This window comes from Brassica napus, chromosome C7 (genome assembly GCF_020379485.1).
Source record: "Brassica napus cultivar Da-Ae chromosome C7, Da-Ae, whole genome shotgun sequence".
Taxonomy (NCBI): domain Eukaryota; kingdom Viridiplantae; phylum Streptophyta; class Magnoliopsida; order Brassicales; family Brassicaceae; genus Brassica; species Brassica napus.
The window spans coordinates 6,629,693-6,650,221 of NC_063450.1; the positions used below are offsets into that span (position 1 = coordinate 6,629,693).

The following is a 20,529-nucleotide window of genomic DNA, read 5'->3' on the forward strand; positions in this document are numbered from 1 at the left end:
GTTGTCTTTGATTATTTTGCAGACAAAAAGGATGGATATTCCAGAACTCCCCCGTAGGTTATACACATCAGGGGAAGAGCCAGAAGCCCACAATAGCATTTCGTATCATACGGATAACAGCAAGTTGCATACTGCTCTTAGGGAAGCTCTTACTGATGACGAATTTGAAGAGTTCAAGGAGTCGAGTTTGGGAGTTTTCATCAAGTTCAAGGAGCAGGGATTTGGTTGGGCTTCAAGGCTGGTTCACTACATGCTCAGTTTCAAGCTGGACATTAAGAAGAAGTATGAGATGTGGTCTCTCGTTGGTCCAGAACCTTTGAGGTTTTCACTGTTAGAGTTTGAAAACCTCACTGGTCTAAACTGCGAGTACATCGAGGACCTTGAGACACCAAAATGTGACGTTACCCAAGAGATGGTTTCTTTCTGGGGGATGCTGGGAGTTCATCTGGAAGCTGGGCCAACTACTGATCAGATAATAGCAGCACTGAAGAGATGCGGGGATTGGTCCAGGGAAGATCGCAAGCGGCTCGCGTACCTCTCCATCTTCACTGGATTCATTGAAGGGAGAAAGTTTTCAACCGCTACACGATCTACTCTGGCAAGGCTAGTGATGGATTTAGAACGGTTTGAGAATTATCCATGGGGGAGAGTCGCGTTTAAGGTGCTGATGGACTCTTTGTGGAACAAAGAAATTGCTGGCTGTTACACCGTGGATGGGTTTATACAAGTTCTTCAGGTCTGGGCGTACACAGCTATGCCGGAATTGGGTGCTAGTATTGGTGGTCCCAGAGCAGACAGTCCGTCTCCACCGATACTGGCTTACGAGGGCAGCAGAGGCCGCAGATCAATGAAAGCTGCTATCTTGAGTCAGGTATTTACTTCAATCCAAAAGACTGCGCAGACGACTTATAATAAGTCGTCTGGAAGGTCGTCCAGCTGGACGACTTATCGGACGACTTAATTAAGTCGTCTGGAAAGTCTTCCCAGCTGGACGACTTATCGGACGACTTAATTAAGTCGTCTGGAAAGTCTTCCAGCTGGACGACTTATCGGACGACTTAATTAAGTCGTCTGGAAAGTCTTCCAGCTGGACGACTTATTAGACGACTTATTATAGTCGTCTGTTTGTAGACGACTTATAATTAAGTCGTCTATTTAGTATTTTTTTTCAAATATCTAACTCGATTCTTCTATTTACTGCAGACCCGCGTGATCAACTTTGTTGAGAAGGACATTAGTGAAATGTGGCCAAAATGGGACTCTGATGTTGAGGACCTGCCCGCGGAGAACATCATTAAAGTCATGTATGAGCGGAGACCGTGGAAGTGGACCATGGATTGCTGGGAAGTCACTGGTACTAAGGTCTATACAAAACCTAAGGTTGTGACTCCATCGAAGAAAGCCAAAGAGATGGTTGTGTTGGAGGAGGAGGAGGAGGAGGAGGAAGACAATCCAAGACCTCGGAAGAAAGCTCGTAAAGAGGCTCCTAAAGTGGCTAGTGAAGAGGCTAGAGAAGAGGCTAGAGGGGTGACCAGAGAGGATTTGGAAATTATGTTCAAGGGCGTAGCTGACTGCATGAAAGAAGGGTTTAAGAAGTGCATCAGGGAGTTTAGGAAGTTGTCCGATAGATTGGAAGCTGTGGAGAAGAAGGTTGGTGTCACCAATCAGGCTACCCCTCCACCTCAAGATAAACAGCCTACCCCTCTTGCCAAAGAAACCGGGGGTAGTAACAAACAGGCTACCCCTCATGCCAATGAAACCGTGGTTAGTAACCAGCCTTCTCCTCATCAAACCAAACAGCAGCCTCCTCCTCCTCAAAAGAAACAGCCTCCTCCTCCTCCTCAAAAGAAACAGCCTCCTCCTCCTCAAAAGAAACAGCCTCCTCCTCCTCCTCAAAAGAAACAGCCTCCTCCTCAAAAGAAACAGCCTCCTCCTCCTCAAAAGAAACAGCCTCCTCCTCAAAAGAAACAGCCTCCTCAAATCAAAGAGGTTAGTATCAAATCCAGGGTTAACTAGTTGTCCAGACGACTGTAAAAGTTGTCTGGACGACTAGTTGACCCTGGACGACTTAAACGTAAGTTGTCTGGACGACTAGTTGACCACGGAAGACTTAATTTTAAGTCGTCCAGGGTCAACTAGTCGTCCAGACGATTTATATTTAAGTCGTCCAGGGTCAACTAGTCGTCCAGACAACTTTTATTTAAGTCGTCCAGGGTTAACTTGTGTGCAACTTTTATTGCAGAGATGGTTGCCGGAGGATACAACAACCAAGGCGAACTCGGTATATAAGATCTTGCCGGAGGATAAAGCAGATGGTGTCACCTCCAAAGAGATTGTTGCTGTCACTTCCACCGATCACCAACCGAGCCTCGCTTCCACCGATCAACAACCGAGCCTCGCTTCCACCGATCAACAACCGAGCCTCGCTTCCACCGAGCCAAGCGATCCAGTTTCAGAACCGAGCCTGGTTGTATTGGACAAGCGTGCAAAGAGTAAACGAGCGAAGAAACCTGCTCCCACTGTGAGATATCCTTATACGGCAGAGAAAAAAAAAGATAAAGTGGCAGCCTATAATCCATTTCCGCCAGTAAACAAAGATAAGTTGAAGGAACTCGCTGATTGGTTGAAAACTGATCCGTAAGTGATTGCTTTACCCATAATAGCTTGATTTAGTCGTCCAAAACTGATTGCTTTTTTGTTTGCAGTCATTATTCAACTAAGACCGAGGACAAACCACGTACATCACCAACAAGGTGGTACCACTTCCTCCGGACAGCCAGAGAATGGCTGGAAGACTGCGTAAGTCTTCTGCACACGATTTAAGTCGTCTACAAAGTCGTCCAAGTAGACTACTTTCCAGACGACTTAAAGATAAATCGACCACGTAGACGACTTATATTTAAGTCGTCTGGTAACTTCTAACTTGTTATATTTAATATGCAGCATATAGATGCTTGGATTAATGTGCTAAGGCAGAGGTATCAGGAGAACCCACAAGCTTTCAGGAGCGAGCGAATGTGCTTCCTGGATCACAACTTTTCCCAGTCTTGGAGAGAGCAGTATCAGCTCTTCAAAACATCGGAACCTGATCACAAAGGTTTAGGAAGAGTTCTACCTGGTGGGGCGTCGAATTTTTATGACGGATCAATACCTTCATTTTGCCAATCAAACAAGAAGTGGGGGGAGGACATTGATGATATCTATGCGCCAGTGAACTTGAACGACAAGCATTGGGTTGCTATTTGGATATCGATCCCTAAGAGGCACATAGTCGTCTGGGACAGCATACCTTCATCTAGTGTACCAGACGCATGGGATGCGATAATGGAGCCTTTTCTCCAGATGGTCCCTTATCTGCTTGTTGAGTGCGCAGCCACCGACGAAATACGGGTCAAATACGGGTTGGAGCCATACACATATGAGAGACCGCTGAAAGGTGTACCCACGGCCAACAATGGTGATTGTGGCGTGTACGCTGTAAAGTACATTGAATGTCATGCTCTTGGGGTCTCCTTTGACCCTAAAGACTTTGCTAGGTGCAACGCGAAGAAAATGAGGGATAATATGGCGGTGGATATATGGAAGGAGCTTGTTGATCAGCATTTGAAAGAAAATGTGGATGGTGATAAGTTCGTGGGCATATATGATTAGATTTGTGTTTGTATTTGAACTTGTCTTTGTATTTGAACATGATTTTTTAACGACTTATTATAAGTCGTCTGGAAGGTTTGGACGACTTATTATAAGTCGTCTGGAAGGTTTTCCAACTGGACGACTTACACTGGACTTCTAAAAATAAAATACACTGGACGACTTACACTGGACTTCTAAAAATAAAATACACTGGACGACTTAGTAGAAGGTAGTCTAAAAATAAAATACACTTGAAGGGATAGTAGAAGGTCGTCTAAAAATAAAATACACTGGACGACTTAGTAGAAGGTCGTCTAAAAATAAAATACACTGGACGACTAAATATTTAGTCGTCTGGACGGGTAATCAAGACTGGACGACTTAAATTTAGGTCGTCTGGACAACTAGTCAACTGGTTGTGTACATTGTGGTTTCGTATGGCCAGTTTCCTTGCAGTTTGAGCATCTCCGTGCCCTGTGTTTCTTCCTGGGTTTGTGTCCTCTCATCCTAGATAGCTCCAACCAAGATTGCCATCTTGATTTCTTCGGTCTCCCCCGACCACGCTTTAGTTCTGGAGGAAAGCATTCTCGTTCCTCAATATGTTGTGACACGATAGGATATATATTCTCTGAGTATCCTGCATACAGATAATTCTTTGAGTACAGTGGACATACAAGTGTGGAGATATGCAAACCAGCATGTGTTCCAGCAGCTATAGCATGAGAGCAAGGTATTTTCTCCACTCCATAGACACCACAATCACACTTTGCATGTTCCAAATCAACCACACAGTCCATTTTGCCACCTTTGACAAAGAAATGCCATCCATCAATTGGTTCGACCGTCATCGTATCCGCTATCTCTTCTCGAACAGCAAGCAAGTATTCAACACCCCCGCTATGTTCAGTTGTGAGACTCAAAGCATCTTGTCTCCTTTTCCAATACCATTTTCCTAACTTCTGCCTTATGAACTCCAGCAGGAACGTAATCGGAAATCCTCTTGCTCGCTTCAGTGCGGAATTAATAGATTCAGCAATGTTGCTTGTTTTTATGTTGAACCTGTTCCCCTTACAATAAACCCTTGACCATAGCCTGACGTCGGCTTTCTCCAAATACGTTGCAAGTTCCGGGTTTGCACTCCGTATCTCAGCCATGTACCGGTCAAAATCGTAAACCGTGTGAGCATAAGCAGCCCCTTTCACCAAGTACATGAGATGTTTCCCTTTAAACTTTTTGACAATGTTATCTTGAAGGTGATAATAACATATTCCTCGGGTTGCCCAAGGAAACACCTTATCACACGCACTTTTAATGGCCTTGTGCCGGTCGGAGACTATCACCAGAGGCTTGTCATGAGATATACAACTAGCCAAAAAAACCATTCCCAAGAAGGTATATCTTCCTCATCCACGATCCCAAAAGCCAATGGGAATATCTGAAAATTGCCATCTTGTGCGGCTGCAACTAACATAGTTCCTCCATACTTTCCACTTAGGTGAGTTCCATCCACCACAATGACCCTTCTCTGATACTTAAAACCTTTGATAGAAGCTCCAAAAGAGAGAAATAGATACTTAAATCTTTTCATAGAATCAAGTTCTATCGCCGTGATAGAATCAGGATTTGCAATGGAGATTTGCTCGAGATATGATGCCAGACGCGAATACCCTTCTTCTGCTGATCCTCTCACCAATCTTTGTGCATATAACAGTGCTCTGTATGAAGTGGTGTAATCAAGCGCCATGCCAAACATGTTCCTCATTGCATCAGTGATATGCTGCGGAGTTATCCCATCAATGATTCCAACACGATCAATGAAAAGACTACCTACATACTTCGGAGTACAGTGTCTCCGCTGAGCGATTCGGTCTCCCGCTGAGCATAAATGTTTTTCCACATACTTTGTTACCCAAAACGTGTTTGTCCCATGTTTGACACTCGCTCTGACCTTCCATCCACAATAGCTAACCCGACATGTTGCCACAACGAGAGTTTTCGTTGATTTGTATAATCTGAAAGAAAACTTACCCCTCACTGCTGCCAACCGCAGCTCTGAAAGCAGTGCACCCTTGCTAACAAAACTCTGGTTGACATAGATACTGGTACCATTCGATTTTCCTCCTTCAATAGCATTTGTCTTAGCATATGTCTTTTGGATTTCTTCAAAACAAATATTATCATCATCTTCCTCGTCCTCATCTGGAACCTTTCCATAAAGACTGTAATCCCCACCATTCTGATCCGTTTCACCAACAATAGAATTATCAGCATCCTCCTCCCCATTTTCCTCCTCCCCATCTTGATTTTCATCTTCAACAAACTCATTATCACCAACATCTTCAAAACATTCATCAGCTTCATCATCATCACCAACATCTTCTTCCCATTCACCAGCTTCATCATCATCACCAACATCTTCTTCCCATTCACCAGCTTCATCATTATCACCAACATCTTTTTCCCATTCACCAGCTTCATCAATATCCCTTTTCTCTGAAACCGTTTCGACCTTGCTGCGGCTTGATACACAAAGACATACTCTATGGGTTTTGAGTATCTCCAGCAAGTTTCGAACTTGTCTATCACTTGTAACATGAATGGGAAGACTGCCTGGAGCCATCATCATTTCTGCTGGTAATGAGTAGCTAATCTCCACACTCACTGTTCTCATGTCCAGGTTATAATCTTCTTGAGCCATTGCAACAAGTTCAGCATGTGTTGAATCTTCATTCAATAAAAACAATCTTGCTCCTTTGAGATCATCAACCACAAAATCCCAACGGAAATCTCTCAACAACCATTCTCCATACACTGCATGTAACTGAAAAATCATCTGCAAATATTCAAAATAAAACACATTAGTAAACATAGAGAAAATGAAGAAGTTCAATAAACATTGCCGCAGACGACTTAGCATTAAGTCGTCTAGAAGACTTAAAGGTAAGTCGTCTAAAGTAAGTCGTCTAAAGAGGTCACTTTTGCAATTGAAAATTAAAAGGGACGACTTAATTCTAAGTCGTCCCGGCTTTGTTTGTTAAAAAAAAACTTTAGACGACTTATATATAAGTCATCTACGAGAAACGGACTAGTTTTGCATTTGACCGAATCGTGTCAGATCTTTGACTATTTCTGGACGACTTATAATTCAATCGTCTCTGGGAAAGTTAAAATTTCAATATTTTATGAAAACTTGACGACTTACGTGTAAGTCGTCCTAGGTTAGTTTTGTAATTGAAAAATAAAACTTGAAATTTAACTTTCTCCAGACGACTTAGATGAAAGTCGTCCAGCTAAACGACTTAATTTAAGGTCGTCCGGGATAAGCAAGGTTTGACCAGAAAATTGGGAAAAATTCTGGACGACTTTGCTTTCCCCGGACGACTTTAAATTAAGTCTTCTGGAGGGACGACTTTATATTAAGTCGTCTGGTTAAAGTTAAATTATGAAGTTTTATTTTTCAATTACAAAACTAACCTAGGACGACTTACACGTAAGTCGTCAAGTTTTCATAAAATATTGAAATTTTAACTTTCCCAGAGACGACTGAATTATAAGTCGTCCAGAAATAGTCAAAGATCTGACACGATTCGGTCAAATGCAAAACTAGCCCGTTTCTCGTAGACGACTTATATATAAGTCGTCTGGAGTGTTTTTTTTTAACAAACAAAGCTGGACGACTTAATTTAAGTCGTCCGTTTGACCAGAAGACTCATCAGTAAGTCTTCTACATACAGATGACTTACTAGTAAGTCTTCTACGCGAACAGATCTTGAAAAAAAATTCAAATTCGTACCTTAAACTAGGTGAGATGACTTCGTTTGCACACAGGGTCTTCTCCAACCACCCAGAACCTCAAACGAAAGCAACCGTAAGTCAAAACGAAAGAAATATGGCTCTGTCAACCATAGCCCATATTTTGAATCAAAAGCTTGAGTTTTTTGGATGAATATAGAGAGAAAGTGAAAGAAATGTTGTTTTTAGTTCATAACAATTGAAACAGAGAGAGTGTAAAGAGATTTACGTGCATTAAAGGGCATTAAAAGCTCCAAACAGTTCGTACAAGGTTGTTGCCACTATTCATTGCAGTGGCAATATTGTAAATACTTGAAGAAGATGAGGTTGAGACAGTAAAGAAGCCATTTTCGAAAAAAAAAAAAAATGTTAATGGCATTTTCGTAGATAAAATGCAGGTGTGGGGTTAAAATCTCAAAAAAAAAAGAGTCAAAAGAAAAGGTTAGTTTTCTGTTTGACTCCAAGTTTTGAGTCACTTTTGCAAAAAGCCCAATAAACTATTAAGAAAAAAATAAATAGATATATTAGTAATGGAAATTAGTAAAATAGTTTATGAAATTGGATTTATATAAAAGGAAATTTCTTATTGTCAAATTACATGTTTTAAATATAACAAACCGCTATGTATTTTTACTTTTAAGATATTTCCTTTTTGTCTGAAAAAAAAAAGATATTTCTTTTTTGATACTAAATTTTTTTTATGATATGATTATATATAGGTACATACATATATATTAAAAACGAAAATAAAAATAGTTTATAGATATTTTTGAAATATATATATATATATTTTTTCCTTTTTTATATATAAAAATAATAATTAATAAAAACTAAAATATAAATTTTGATAATGACAAATAATATTAATTCATTAAGGTTAACAGTGTAATAAACTATAGTGAAAATTAACGTAAACATGACACATAAAAAACTGACTTATCAAATAGTGTTATAGAGAGTAATAAAACTGAAGACTAAACTGTAAAATATAAAGTTTTAAGAGAAACGATTTGGGGGTCACAATTGGAGAACCACCTGTTGATCTCGTTATTTTAAGAGTGGTCCCCCTTCAAAATGAAGAGGATTGTTGAAGATGTCCTTAGGATATAGTAGACGTATATTGGAGTATATTTTAATGTATGAAGAACTTGCGTCAATCTCAAGTGACGTTTGCAACGGATTGTTCTCAACTGGTGAAGATGGTTTCGGAACCAGAGGAATGGCCAGCTTTTGCAAATTATTTGGAAGATATCAAGATCCTGAGGGAGAGCTTCACCCGATCAGAGCTCATCTATGTACCACGGACGCACAATTCAAAGGCGGATAGTCTAGCACGCAGTGCTCGAAATCAATCGTCTTTCGTCGTTCACATGGATGCAGATCACCCAGTTTGGTTCACAGAGTCAGTATGAGTCTGTATTTGATGACAAAAAAAAAAAAAAAAAAAAATTTAATTTTAGGGTAGACTAGACGTCTTTTGTGATCTACTAAGATTTGAGAGTACAAAAAAAAATTTAAAATTTAATTCAGTATTTTTATGAAAAATGTGAAATCATATATTAACATTATTAGAATAATAAAGAACGGAAATTTTAAATTAATATATTTTTTTAAACAATAAACAATAAAGTATATTTTTGTTGTTTGAACCCTTCGTCATCATAAGCTGCGCTAATTATTACTTTCTCTGTATTTATATAATTGATGTTTCAAGTTTTTTTTAGACATTAAAAACAGCCATTTGCGAAAAAGACATATTAAAAAACATCTTTAATTCTTACTTTTAATTTTATCAATTCATAATTTACATTTTAATTTATACTTAGTTTCAAAGACTAGTGCATTAATTATATTCTAAAATATCAATATTTTATATGCAAATAAAAATTCAAGAACATCAATCTTTCGAAGAGAGTATTACATTTAAATTTTATTTTATATTCATTGTCTCTTTTTCTATCATTGGGTTGTTTCGTTATAAAAACAATCCCAATGGGAGGGAAGGTTTCTCCACATTAGTTTCTAAAGTTACATATATATGTGTATATATATATATATTAATATTTAATTATATATATATATATATATAAATGTAATATTTAATTGTTAGTATTTATGTTTAGATATTTTCGGTTGGATTTTCCGTAAATTTTAAATATTCATAATTAAATATTTATATATATATATATAACTTTAGAAACTAATATGAAGAAATCCCAATTGGAATAAATACTTTCGGTTAGATTTTTCATAACTTTTAGATACTTACAATTAAATATTAATATTTATATATACAACTTTAGAAACTAACGTGGAGAAACCCCATTGTTGTTACCCTAAGACTTGTTCAACACAACCAAAAACGGTAAGCACACGTGAAGTATACACCGGCCTACTCTTCGTGATAGAGATACAAGCCGAGACCAAATCGAGCACATGCTCTGCAAAATGCTATTTCCTCAGCTGCAGCAACTGGATCCTCGATCACATCGTCAGTGATCGTTACTGTGCCAGTGGATTCTCGGTGTGCCTGCATTACATAGAAACTTCAGCTTTTGAAAAGTGTGACACACGGAGAAAGAAAGACGCACAAAAAACCTTGGTCATGTATGTAATCAAGATTATGTATAGTCACAACACGAGACAAACAAACCGGCTTTAACATAGGATACATGACCAAGACAAAACAAACATGGACACATGAGCTAAGGAGAGGAAGTGAATGTGGAGGAGCTTCTTACCTCACCATCAGAGCCACGAATGGTAAGACGATAAACAACAGTGACATTATTCTCTGAGAAAATGACGTCACGAACCTCTCCACACCAACCTGAAGACAAAAGAGAATAGATTAGTCTTTACAGAGAAGAAATACAAGATGCAATGTTCGGTACAGACCAGGTGCGTAGAAGCTGAGCATCCGGTTTGCATGGAACCTACAAATACAAGTCCAAGAACTCAGATCAAGAAGCAACAACAACGATTTAAGTTAGTTGAGGGATCAAAATCTAGTACCAAGGGATAAAGCCAGAAGAAGCTGCGCTGGATCCAGGATCGTGGCTCTTGACGATGTTATCAGGGATCTTCTTGTTGAGATCTCGAAGTATCTCAATCAGAGGACGAGTGATGGAGGAAGAGGACGAGAAATTGTCCAAATGCACTACATAGTTCGAGTTAGGAACCGATTTTTTCTTCCCGGCGTCTCCTAATCCACCGCTTCTGCATCTGACTCCTCGCCACGCCGTTAACGTTTCCTGCCAAATCCTTCATCCGATCGTCGACAGATGAAGAAATCACAGGCGGAGTCGTCGAGAGGAGATAGAGAGATGCGGTGATTTCGACGAAATGGAGCAAGGGAGAGAGACACGGGTTTGCTTCCGTGGAGAGAGAGAAACACACGAGAACAACCATAAGACAACACGTGTCTCAGAGGACCCGTTTCTTATTTCCCGTAATTAAGATATGTTTCCTCGTAATTATGCTAATTTTCTTTTTTTTTAATCCAATTAACACTAAGAGACGGGAGTTGCATACCCGTTAATGATGCTCTAAGTTACTTCTCTTGTATTCACAAATCACAAGTTAACCAAAAAGTAATACTACTAGTAATTTGCAATGATTGCACCATTGGACTATGACTAAAGTTCGTAGAAATTAGGGCTGTTCAATATGGCAAAACCGAACCGTACCGAACCGAACCAAACCGTACCGAACCGAACCAAACCGAAATAGATAATATGGTTGGATTTGGTATATACCATACAAACCGAATGGATATGATTTTAAAAAACCATAGGATTTGGATATGGTTCGGTATATAACCGATAAAACCGAATAAACCGAATAAAAACGATCAAAAAATAGTAACATGTAAATATGTATATATTTTATAACAACGTATGAAAATCATAAGTTACTTTTTTTGCTAATAACTATTACCATATTTTTTACAGTAATAAAATAGTCCTGATTTGTAAAACACTTGAACTATAATTAAATAACAATTCATCGCAAACATGCTTCTTATTTTCTTAGTCTTCTTTTGATCTTTTTGCTTTAATTTAGCATTGACTAAATTGAAATAAAGATTATAAATTTGATGATAACAATTAGTGGAAATTCTTCACAATTTTTTTATCTATAAATGAATAGAGTTTCGTGTTAATAGAAGAAACATGACTTTGATGAACGCTAAATATGAAAGAATATAATAACTTATTTTTTGTGTTTCGTGCTTCTGTTTTATTTTTTATTTTTGTTATCAAAATTTTGAGCTTTGATTTTAATTATAGATTTGATTATTTTATTAGATGATAGAAACATTTTCTATTTTTGTTTTTTTATTTAAACTTATAATATTTTTTAATAAATGAATGTGTTGACAACAAGACTCTAAAATTCATATAATATGATCCCAAAATAAAGAATTATGTTTTTTGGTGTAAAACCGAATAAACCAAAAACCGACGGTATATAAACCGAACCGAACCGAAGTAAATATGGATTTAGAAGAGTAGTTATATTTTACTAACCGAAATACCAAAAAATCGAAAAAACCGAACCGAAACCGAACCGATATCCGGATTGAACACCCCTAGTCGAAATGGAAACACACACGGTTTTTTTTTTTTTTGATTCTAAACTTCTAATCGGTTAGACAGGTTAATTCATTCGTGTTATCTATTTGATAACCAATATATACCAAGCTTAAGTTTCTTAGTATTTTGGAGTCTTGGACTATATATCATAGTAATGAATCTTAATTCCGTAGTAGCGCATGAAGGACCATATCTCGGAACTAAATGTTCACTTTGATAAGAATTTAAGATTAATATATGTAAATATTTTTAGCTTTTAAATTAATTAAAGATCTTTGATAAAAAAAATTATGATATTTTATTAATTTATAGAGTTATTAATTTATAAAAGTTTTATTTTTAGATTTTTTTTCTATTTTTCTATTTTATTTATAAAATAAAAAAATATTTTATTTTACGTATATACATTAGTTAAATTTTAGATATTCGACTTTCATATTGTTTTGTTATATTATTTGGTATATAATTTTATGTTTTATAGAATTTAAATGTGGTTTTCGATATAATTTTACTAAATATTATCAAATATATTGAAATGTTAAGAAAGTAGAGGTATTTTCATTGTGAATATAAAACCAATAATATAATGCTTAGTTTGTATTTATATAAAATGTATATATATATGTATTATTAATTTATGATTTTAATGGGACCATATATCTACAAAAAAAAAAATTCTAAACATTATTATCTAGTTATTTTATCGATTTGTATCATATTTTCAACTGGTCCAACTCGGGATCGAGCAAATTTATTAATTTATAGTGTTTATTAATTTATCGACCCCCTCTATTCTAAAATGTATATAGTTTTAGTTAAAACACACAAATATTAAAAAAATTGCTAATTTTTATAAAGTATCATTTAAACAATAAATTCAACCAACTATAAAAAAAACTAATATTATTTAATTGTGTACACAATATCCAATAAATGAAAAATTATATATTACTATACGAAAACTACTTATATTGCGGAACACATTTTTTTTTTCTAAAACTATCTATAATATGAAATAGAAAGAATATGTATCACGATGAGACATATAATTTAACTGTTGCTTTGTATTAGCTTACGTGAGCAATCCTCCTTTATACATACCACTAAACCGAACCCTTAAGAAGAAAACATGGAGTCTACATCACTGAGATCTCAAATCCAATAGGCTTTTAAATTCTTCAAACATAATATCAATTGCACACATCTATCATCTTGACCAAACTGCCCATTTTCATTTTGATCCGGAGAGAGAGAGAAAAGGAGAATGAACCAAGTTGATAGTACTAAATATATATACATATTTTTTTTTAATTTTGTACGTATATTTGATCATATATGTTCCATTCATATGGCATAGGCACTGACATTTGCAGTTATGTGTGTCTGAAGAGTTGCTTATCTGTGATGTATATATTGCTTTTCTATATACAAGTGAATTTTTTCTGCGGATCCGAGAAGATCTTAAATGCTTTTTGGGGATTCAAAGTACGTTATTTCTATAAAAAGCAAAGATGTGAGGCTTGTGTAACATCATGGACTGTGATTCCCTTTTTGTGAAATTCTCCCTAAAAGACTTGTATGGATCAGTTAGGTCCTTTCCCCTTTTCTGTTAGCTGAAATGTTGTCATGCTCCAAAATATAAACTTTATATCCGTTATGTGAATAAATCGGTGAACTATAATACATTATGAAAAATCAGTCAAATATAAAACTACTTTACAAATTCTCGTTTGCCATTTTGCTTTCAGAACGTTGGTCTTTGACCCAGAACTAGTTCTAAACATAAGCAATTGAAACGTGGTCTAAAGCCCCAAAAATTAACATACGTAACTATAGTCCCCTGAATAGTTAAAGGCCAGAAAATTATAAAATTCTTTGACAAAAAAAGAATAGAAAGGTTGTTATATGTTCGAAATAAAATTTGTGAAAACTAATGAAAACATTTTCGGAAACATAAAAGTGCTAACTAAATATTACGTATGGCATATAATTATTTTTATGATTGCGTGCCTTAGACTACCCAGAGATGTTGAAATTTTGATTTCAACTGTTTAATACTTTACAATAAGGTTGTTGAAATATGGTGCTTTATCTTAGATAGATTTAACATGGTTGTAAAGTTTCTAACATGTTGATAAAAAAATTTGTGGGCCAGCACAGCCACGTGGCGAAAATTTGTTGGGTATAAATATTGGCCAGTCATGTGTTTTCATTGGTTGTGTAGATTTTTTTATTTTTATTTCCAGTCAATAATTCAAACTCATTTATCATATAATAATTTTTTTAAAAGAATAAAATCTATATCAAAATTCATGATTTTTATGATCTATAAATAGAGACTTTTTTTGTCATCAACTTATAAATAAAGACTATTCTCATTTCATTTGAATATAAAAATGTTTTTTTTCATTACAATCAACTATTTCAATATTTTTAAAAAAAAATTCTTAAATGGATCCCTATAATAATTCTTTTAACATCCAAAATTCTTCTAATTTTCTGTTTAACCACCAAAAATTTTCTAATTTTCTATTTAACTAGTTTTAAGTTAATTACAATCAAATTATTAATATGTAGTTATTATATTGTAAAAGATAAATATATGAATTAAAAATAGTGGGTAAGGTGTTGAATTTTTTAAAACAAATCATTGTAGAGGTTAAAAATGAAGTAAGTGTTGTATAAACTAGATGGAAGAGAGAGAATGTGACCTTGATTGTTAAAAAAAAGGAAGCTGTTGAAAATGAAATAGGTGTTGAAACCATTGTACATGGTTTTAGATGGACTCCGCTTCTGTTAAACGATTAAGGACTTTAAAAAAAAAATTATTACCTAGAAATATCGCAAACCTATGAAAGGCCTCGACTAATCCATAAGGAAATTTATTGTTTACGGTTGGCCACATATATTTAGTTTCGTGGGATTGTTTCGAATCCATATTGTTTAGCTTTCCAAAGTCCGCCTATCAACAAACCATCTATATGTGATTTAAAAAAAATTGTGGTCCAAAACACACAATTTTCATAAAGAATTTTTTCACCGTTTTATAATAATTTGCGTATTTACGATTAAAATTTAGGTATTTTTTTTGTTGTTTTTATTGAGGATTGGATTCAAACGGGGCAGAATCTGGCATTTTAAAACAGAAAACATTTTGTTTTCTTCTTTGTTTTGAATTTCTTTTACCCAAAACGCTATTATTAAATAATAAAATTAATCCACCTAGATCAAATATACAAAAAAAAAAATTGGTATGAGTGGTCTATTAAACTCAAACTCGAGGAAAATCCAAAGTAGGATATGCCCAAGAAGGTTAATCGACAAATCGAAAGAAGAGGAACTAAACACCAATTTGGAGAGTGGAGCAATTTGAGATGATAGCCAAAACTGCGATATTTGAGAAGCTCGACCTAAACTTTTTCACCAAGAACTTGCAATTCTATTCCAGCTGGTGGAGTCAATTAGGAGAAACGTGATTTAAATGTTGGCAATGCAGACAATTTCCACATTGAAAAAAAAAACTTAATTCATACACTAAGAACAATAATCTTGAATCACAGATCCCAACTCAAAATATGATCCACTGTAATCAAAAATTGTTTCTTGCCCTTTTGAACTAAAATGTCCTAACTAATTATTGTTATTCTGGAGCGTCTATGCCTAGCGCGAAAATCTCAGTCAAATTCAAATAACCAAGACAGGAACATATTCATATATGACATGGGCCATCTACCTAGTCTACATAATATACACATTCTAATGTTGACGAGAAAAATGTGTATAAACGTTCAATCTAATCAAATAAGTAGTAAAGAATCAATGATAGATCGGCACAAGATGAAGTAATACTTATACCATAAAAGTTTTATTCATTTAAGTTTCAAAAAAAAAAAAAAAAAAAAATCTTAAAGCGAGATTGATACACATCAGTTCATCATCAAATTTAACTATATCATATAACAGTATGCATTATTGGAGACTGATCAGTCTCTTCCACCGGTTGCTCTAAACCATCCCTTGAACATAGCGAACCCCCTCTTGGTTTCATCTTCTTCACCGAAGAAACCCTTTCCAAACCTTCTCTTTCTCCTTCATCTCCTCCTCAACGCTTGACATCACACGTGTAAGCAGAGGAGAGCTCGCGAACGTGACCAGTCTCCTCTTTTCAAACTCCTCCATCGTTACAATCTCTTCTTCAACATCTTTGGACGTCCTCGTTTGATGATGTCCACGAACTTGAGTTCCTCGATCTCTGGATTCTCTAGGAGACTTGACCTTATCATGTTGAGTCGTTGAATTTCTTTCCTCTCATGTTCGAGTTCTTGTGTTAGGGTTTGAATCCGGTTGGAGAGGATGGTGTTTTGTTGTAGGATTCTTGTAAGAGTATGTTTCGTCTGCTCGAGCTCGAGTTTTAGCGACCGTAATCTTGGTTGAGGACAAGGCGTTGACTTTGTTCGAATCTGTAACGATTAAAATATATGTTGTAATGTAAAAAGTGAAAATATATTCCGAAAATAGAAATTTCTTAAAGCAGTAATCTTCGTGATTATATGAACATGAACATACATGAGTTACCTCTCTAAACCTAGTTGCATAGACCTCTCCGGCTAAAACTTTCTCTCCGAACAAAGCCACAGCTTCTTTCACGGATCCAAACGGTGGTCTCGTGTCTATCTCCGCACGACACCTAAGACGGTTCTATACAACCATTTTCTCTCTCCATAATTACACGAGAATGACACACAATTAGTGAAAACATTGCTTTTAATTTGGTTATATAGTAATGTAGATGTTAGACTTGGTAACTTGTTAGTTAGGTATTCTAGACTATCTGATATCAATTTGCTACACCGGATTAATTTTATTTTGGATTAAAATGGTAATCTAATGATGATGGGTTTTTATATTGTTTTACAGTCTCATGATAGAATACGTTAAAGTATTTTTTTGGTCGTTGTCAGGATAACTAACCATCCCCCTAATTAACGACCGTTAATCGGGTATTAGAAAAATGGTTGTATCTAGTTCTTGAATTATCAAAAAGCATTTAATGGGGTTTAAGTATTATAAATTAAGTGTTTTTAGTTTTATTAAAATGAACATATTAATTATATTAGAAATTGGATTGCATTAGATGAATGATGTCGATAATGTTATCGTTCATTAATTTGTAAGGAACACTATTTTATTAATCGGATTATGATGATTTTTATTAGATCAGCTTGTACTTGATTATATCCTCATAATTAAAAAGTATTGACTTTTTTAGGTATTGGGTTTTTTATTAAATTGGGTTTAGTTTTAGGCCATTGAATCTGGTAAATATTAAATTGGTCGGAACAAACAGTCGGCGATTTCATGAAATGTGTCGGATTGTTCGTACTCACATTTCAAGGAGACCCTGAACATGAGAAATTGAAGAATCTCATCTTTAAATTATATTATTAATGTTATTAATTTTTTTTTTTTATTTTTGAAACTCTTGGATCTGGTCAGCCACATTCCCAACTATCACCCGAAAGGGGTCCAGGCCCCAACGGAAGGGATGTGTTAAATCCGTTGTGGCCAAGGCTCGAACCCGGGTGGCGGGCAGTACAGCTGTACCTCCTTACCACCAAGCTCGAGCGCTTGTTTATTTTATTAATATCAATAAACTAACAATGTATATTATATGTCATTTAATTTTAATAAATTTAAAAAACTCAAAAACTAGATTCATCGCATATTTGCCTCATTAAAGGATCAATAGATAACCTTTTAAAATACTTAATTATTTATAAATTTGATTTTTAGTTAAAATTATTTTAGTTTTGTATTTGGTAAGAAAACATTTACAATTATTTTGATGAAATAAAATAAATATGAAATTTATTAAATTTTAAGTGATATGAAAAGATTATATTTACAATTATGATATTTTTAAATTTCATTATTTTATATACACTTACGGCATGTAGCTAAAAAATTATTATTCTATTTTAAAAATTTTGCTAACTTGTTTTGTCAATTATCAACGTCCTAGGATAGGTTTAGGCAGTGTTTTGTCGTTTTAGATTTTTCTTGTTCTCTGTTTTTTAAGATGTATTTTTTCTTCTATTGATTAGTTATGTATTATATATTACGGTCGGCAACCACTGTCAGAGAAGGATTTCATAGCCACTATCGGTCGGGCTTTACTTTTTTCTATGCATTTTCTAATGCATGCTTTTGACTCTATCTCATTTCTCACCTTTCAGTTAAACTTTTAGATATTGAACTTATTATTTCTTTGTTGGTGGTTAGGATTTGTCAGTGGAGGTTTGTTTCGGCAGCGCGACGATCTTGAATTACCTTCCTCTGGTGTGGTTTCCTATCTAGAGTGTCATTCGGTTTTGTTTGGGTCCTTGCATCTTCGCTTTGTTAACCTTCAATTTCGTCGTTGACTTCTCCTCTCAGATCTAGTCGGTTGTCTGTTGTCTGTTGTTAATTTTTTGTGTGAGCCCTACATGGTTAGATGGTGTGATGGTCCTTGCCTACGCTTACAACGAGATAGTTCTTGATTTGTTCCTCTATCGGCTTTTGTGAAAAATTTATCCGATTCGTTTTCAAGGAATAGGAACCTTGACTCTTAGGGCATCTCCAACCCAACACCATTTTTTCTCTAAAATGGAGTAAAAGTAAGTATGAAGTTAAAAAATACTCCAACTCTATTCCATTTCTCACTTTATAATGAGATTTACTCCATAAATGGAGTAATCTATTTTTTTTTGTGTTCATTACTCCATTATGGAGTGGGAAATGAAGTAGGGTTGAAGCATTTTTATTTTATACTTACTTTTACTCTATTTTGGAGAAAAATAAAGTTTTACATGAGATGCTCTTATGCATCTTGCCGTTGGAGATTGATAGATAAAAGTTATGTCCTTCTTCTCTCTAGGCTTTTGTGCATGTGGCTCGTTGATATGTTTTCCCGAGCAATATATGGAGGTGCGTTTTGTAAATTTATGAGAATTTATGAGAATTTATGAGAATTATTTGAGAGATTTTGGCGAAGAACTAAGAGAGATATGTGAGGGAATCCAAGAGAGAGAGACAAAAATATTTGAGGAACATTTTCCTCAGATTGATTTAGTGTATACAATAGTTACCTAAATAGATCTAGCAAGGAGAATAAGACAATGAGAATGAATAAACAAATGGAGATGAATAGACTAATGAAGACCAGATCTGGGGAAGTCACTTTCGGATAGTGACAACTCTCTTCTCTCTTCCTTCCTTAGCATATCATGTGACTTTGGCTTGTTTCCACACTCCAACAGCTCTATCCAGTTGCCTCCACTGTTTAAATTCGTCCAAGATTTCAGGCAAGATATTTAAATCAGTCTCACACCTTTCATTGCTTCATTTTCCTGTCCATGATCTCCTGTCCATGATTTCTTGTCCATGATTTCATGTCCATGATCTCCTGTCCATGATCAATCAGGTTCTTCATGTCTTTACTCTTGCTCTTATTCTCTTCATGTCAACACTCCCCCTCAAGCTTGACCATAGGGACTTGGTCAAGCTTGGAAACTATGAAGCATTCCCTCATTAAAACCTTTACTTGGAAAAACCACTGAGATAAAAACGAAGCAAAGGAAAAAGAGTAGAACACTTCATGGCAAGAGGATCAGTGACAAGAGAGGTCTATGAGTCCAAGCTTAGGATGAATGAACTCACAAACCTTGCTGCTAACTGCCTTGGTGAATATGTCAGCTAGTTGATCTTCACTTCTTGTGTAGCATGGAAGAATCACTTGTTGTTCCACTGCCTGTCTCACCTTGTGGCAGTTCACTTCTATGTGTTTTGTCCTCTCATGAAAGACTGAGTTGGATGCAATGTGTATTGCTGCCTGGTTGTCACAATGCATAGTCATTGGTGTGTTGATCTCAATACTCAAGTCCCTTAGCAGTCCCTTGATCCATATAAGCTCACTTGTTGATATGTACTCTGCTTCAGCACTTGAGCAAGACACCACCTTCTGCTTCCTGCTCTTCCATGTGACCAGGTTTCCTCCAATGAAGGTGCAGTAGCCTGTAGTTGATCTCCTATCAACTCTGTCTCCAGCCCAATCAGCATCACAATATCCAACAACTTCAGTACTCTTGTTACATGCCATCCATACTCCTTGGCCAGGCGCCTCTCTTAGGTACCTTAAGATCCTCTCACCATATTCCAATGATGCACCTTAGGAGCTCCCATGTGTTGACTCACTTGATTCACAGCAAAAGCACACATCTGGTCTGGTGATGGTTAGATAGATGAGCTTGCCCACCATTCTTTTATACTTCTTGATATCTCCAATGGTGGTTGTGACTCATACTCCCCCTCTCTCAGCACCTTGTATCCTTCTTCTAATGGAGTCTTGGCCTTTTTACTCCCAAGGTTTCTGCCTCATTTAAAATATCAAGTGTGTACTTCCTTGAGATAAGAATAACCCCTCTTTAGAGCGGCATATCTCAATCCCAAGGAAGTACTCAACTCTCCA

The 20,529-nt window shown here is 35.9% G+C and overlaps 2 protein-coding genes across 2 annotated transcripts; both read right to left on the bottom strand.

Moving 5' to 3' along the window:
* Positions 1–9,631: 9,631 nt before the first annotated feature.
* LOC125590014 (DNA repair RAD52-like protein 2, chloroplastic) lies at positions 9,632–10,905 on the bottom strand. Its single transcript, XM_048762842.1, has 4 exons — positions 10,441–10,905; positions 10,324–10,361; positions 10,167–10,255; positions 9,632–9,955 (listed from the first exon to the last, which is right to left on the bottom strand). Exons 2-4 carry the CDS (start codon positions 10,343–10,345, stop codon positions 9,818–9,820), a joined length of 249 nt encoding a protein of 82 aa, XP_048618799.1. The 5' UTR covers positions 10,346–10,361; positions 10,441–10,905; the 3' UTR covers positions 9,632–9,817.
* A 4,881-nt stretch (positions 10,906–15,786) lies between these two features.
* Positions 15,787–16,782, bottom strand: LOC106449092 (WEB family protein At2g17940). The gene is given in 7 exon segments (XM_048764476.1): positions 15,787–16,062; positions 16,065–16,100; positions 16,103–16,252; positions 16,255–16,483; positions 16,590–16,708; positions 16,711–16,723; positions 16,726–16,782. Coding segments are annotated over 7 exon segments (660 nt in total). The 3' UTR covers positions 15,787–16,006.
* Between the last annotated feature and the right edge of the window lie 3,747 nt (positions 16,783–20,529).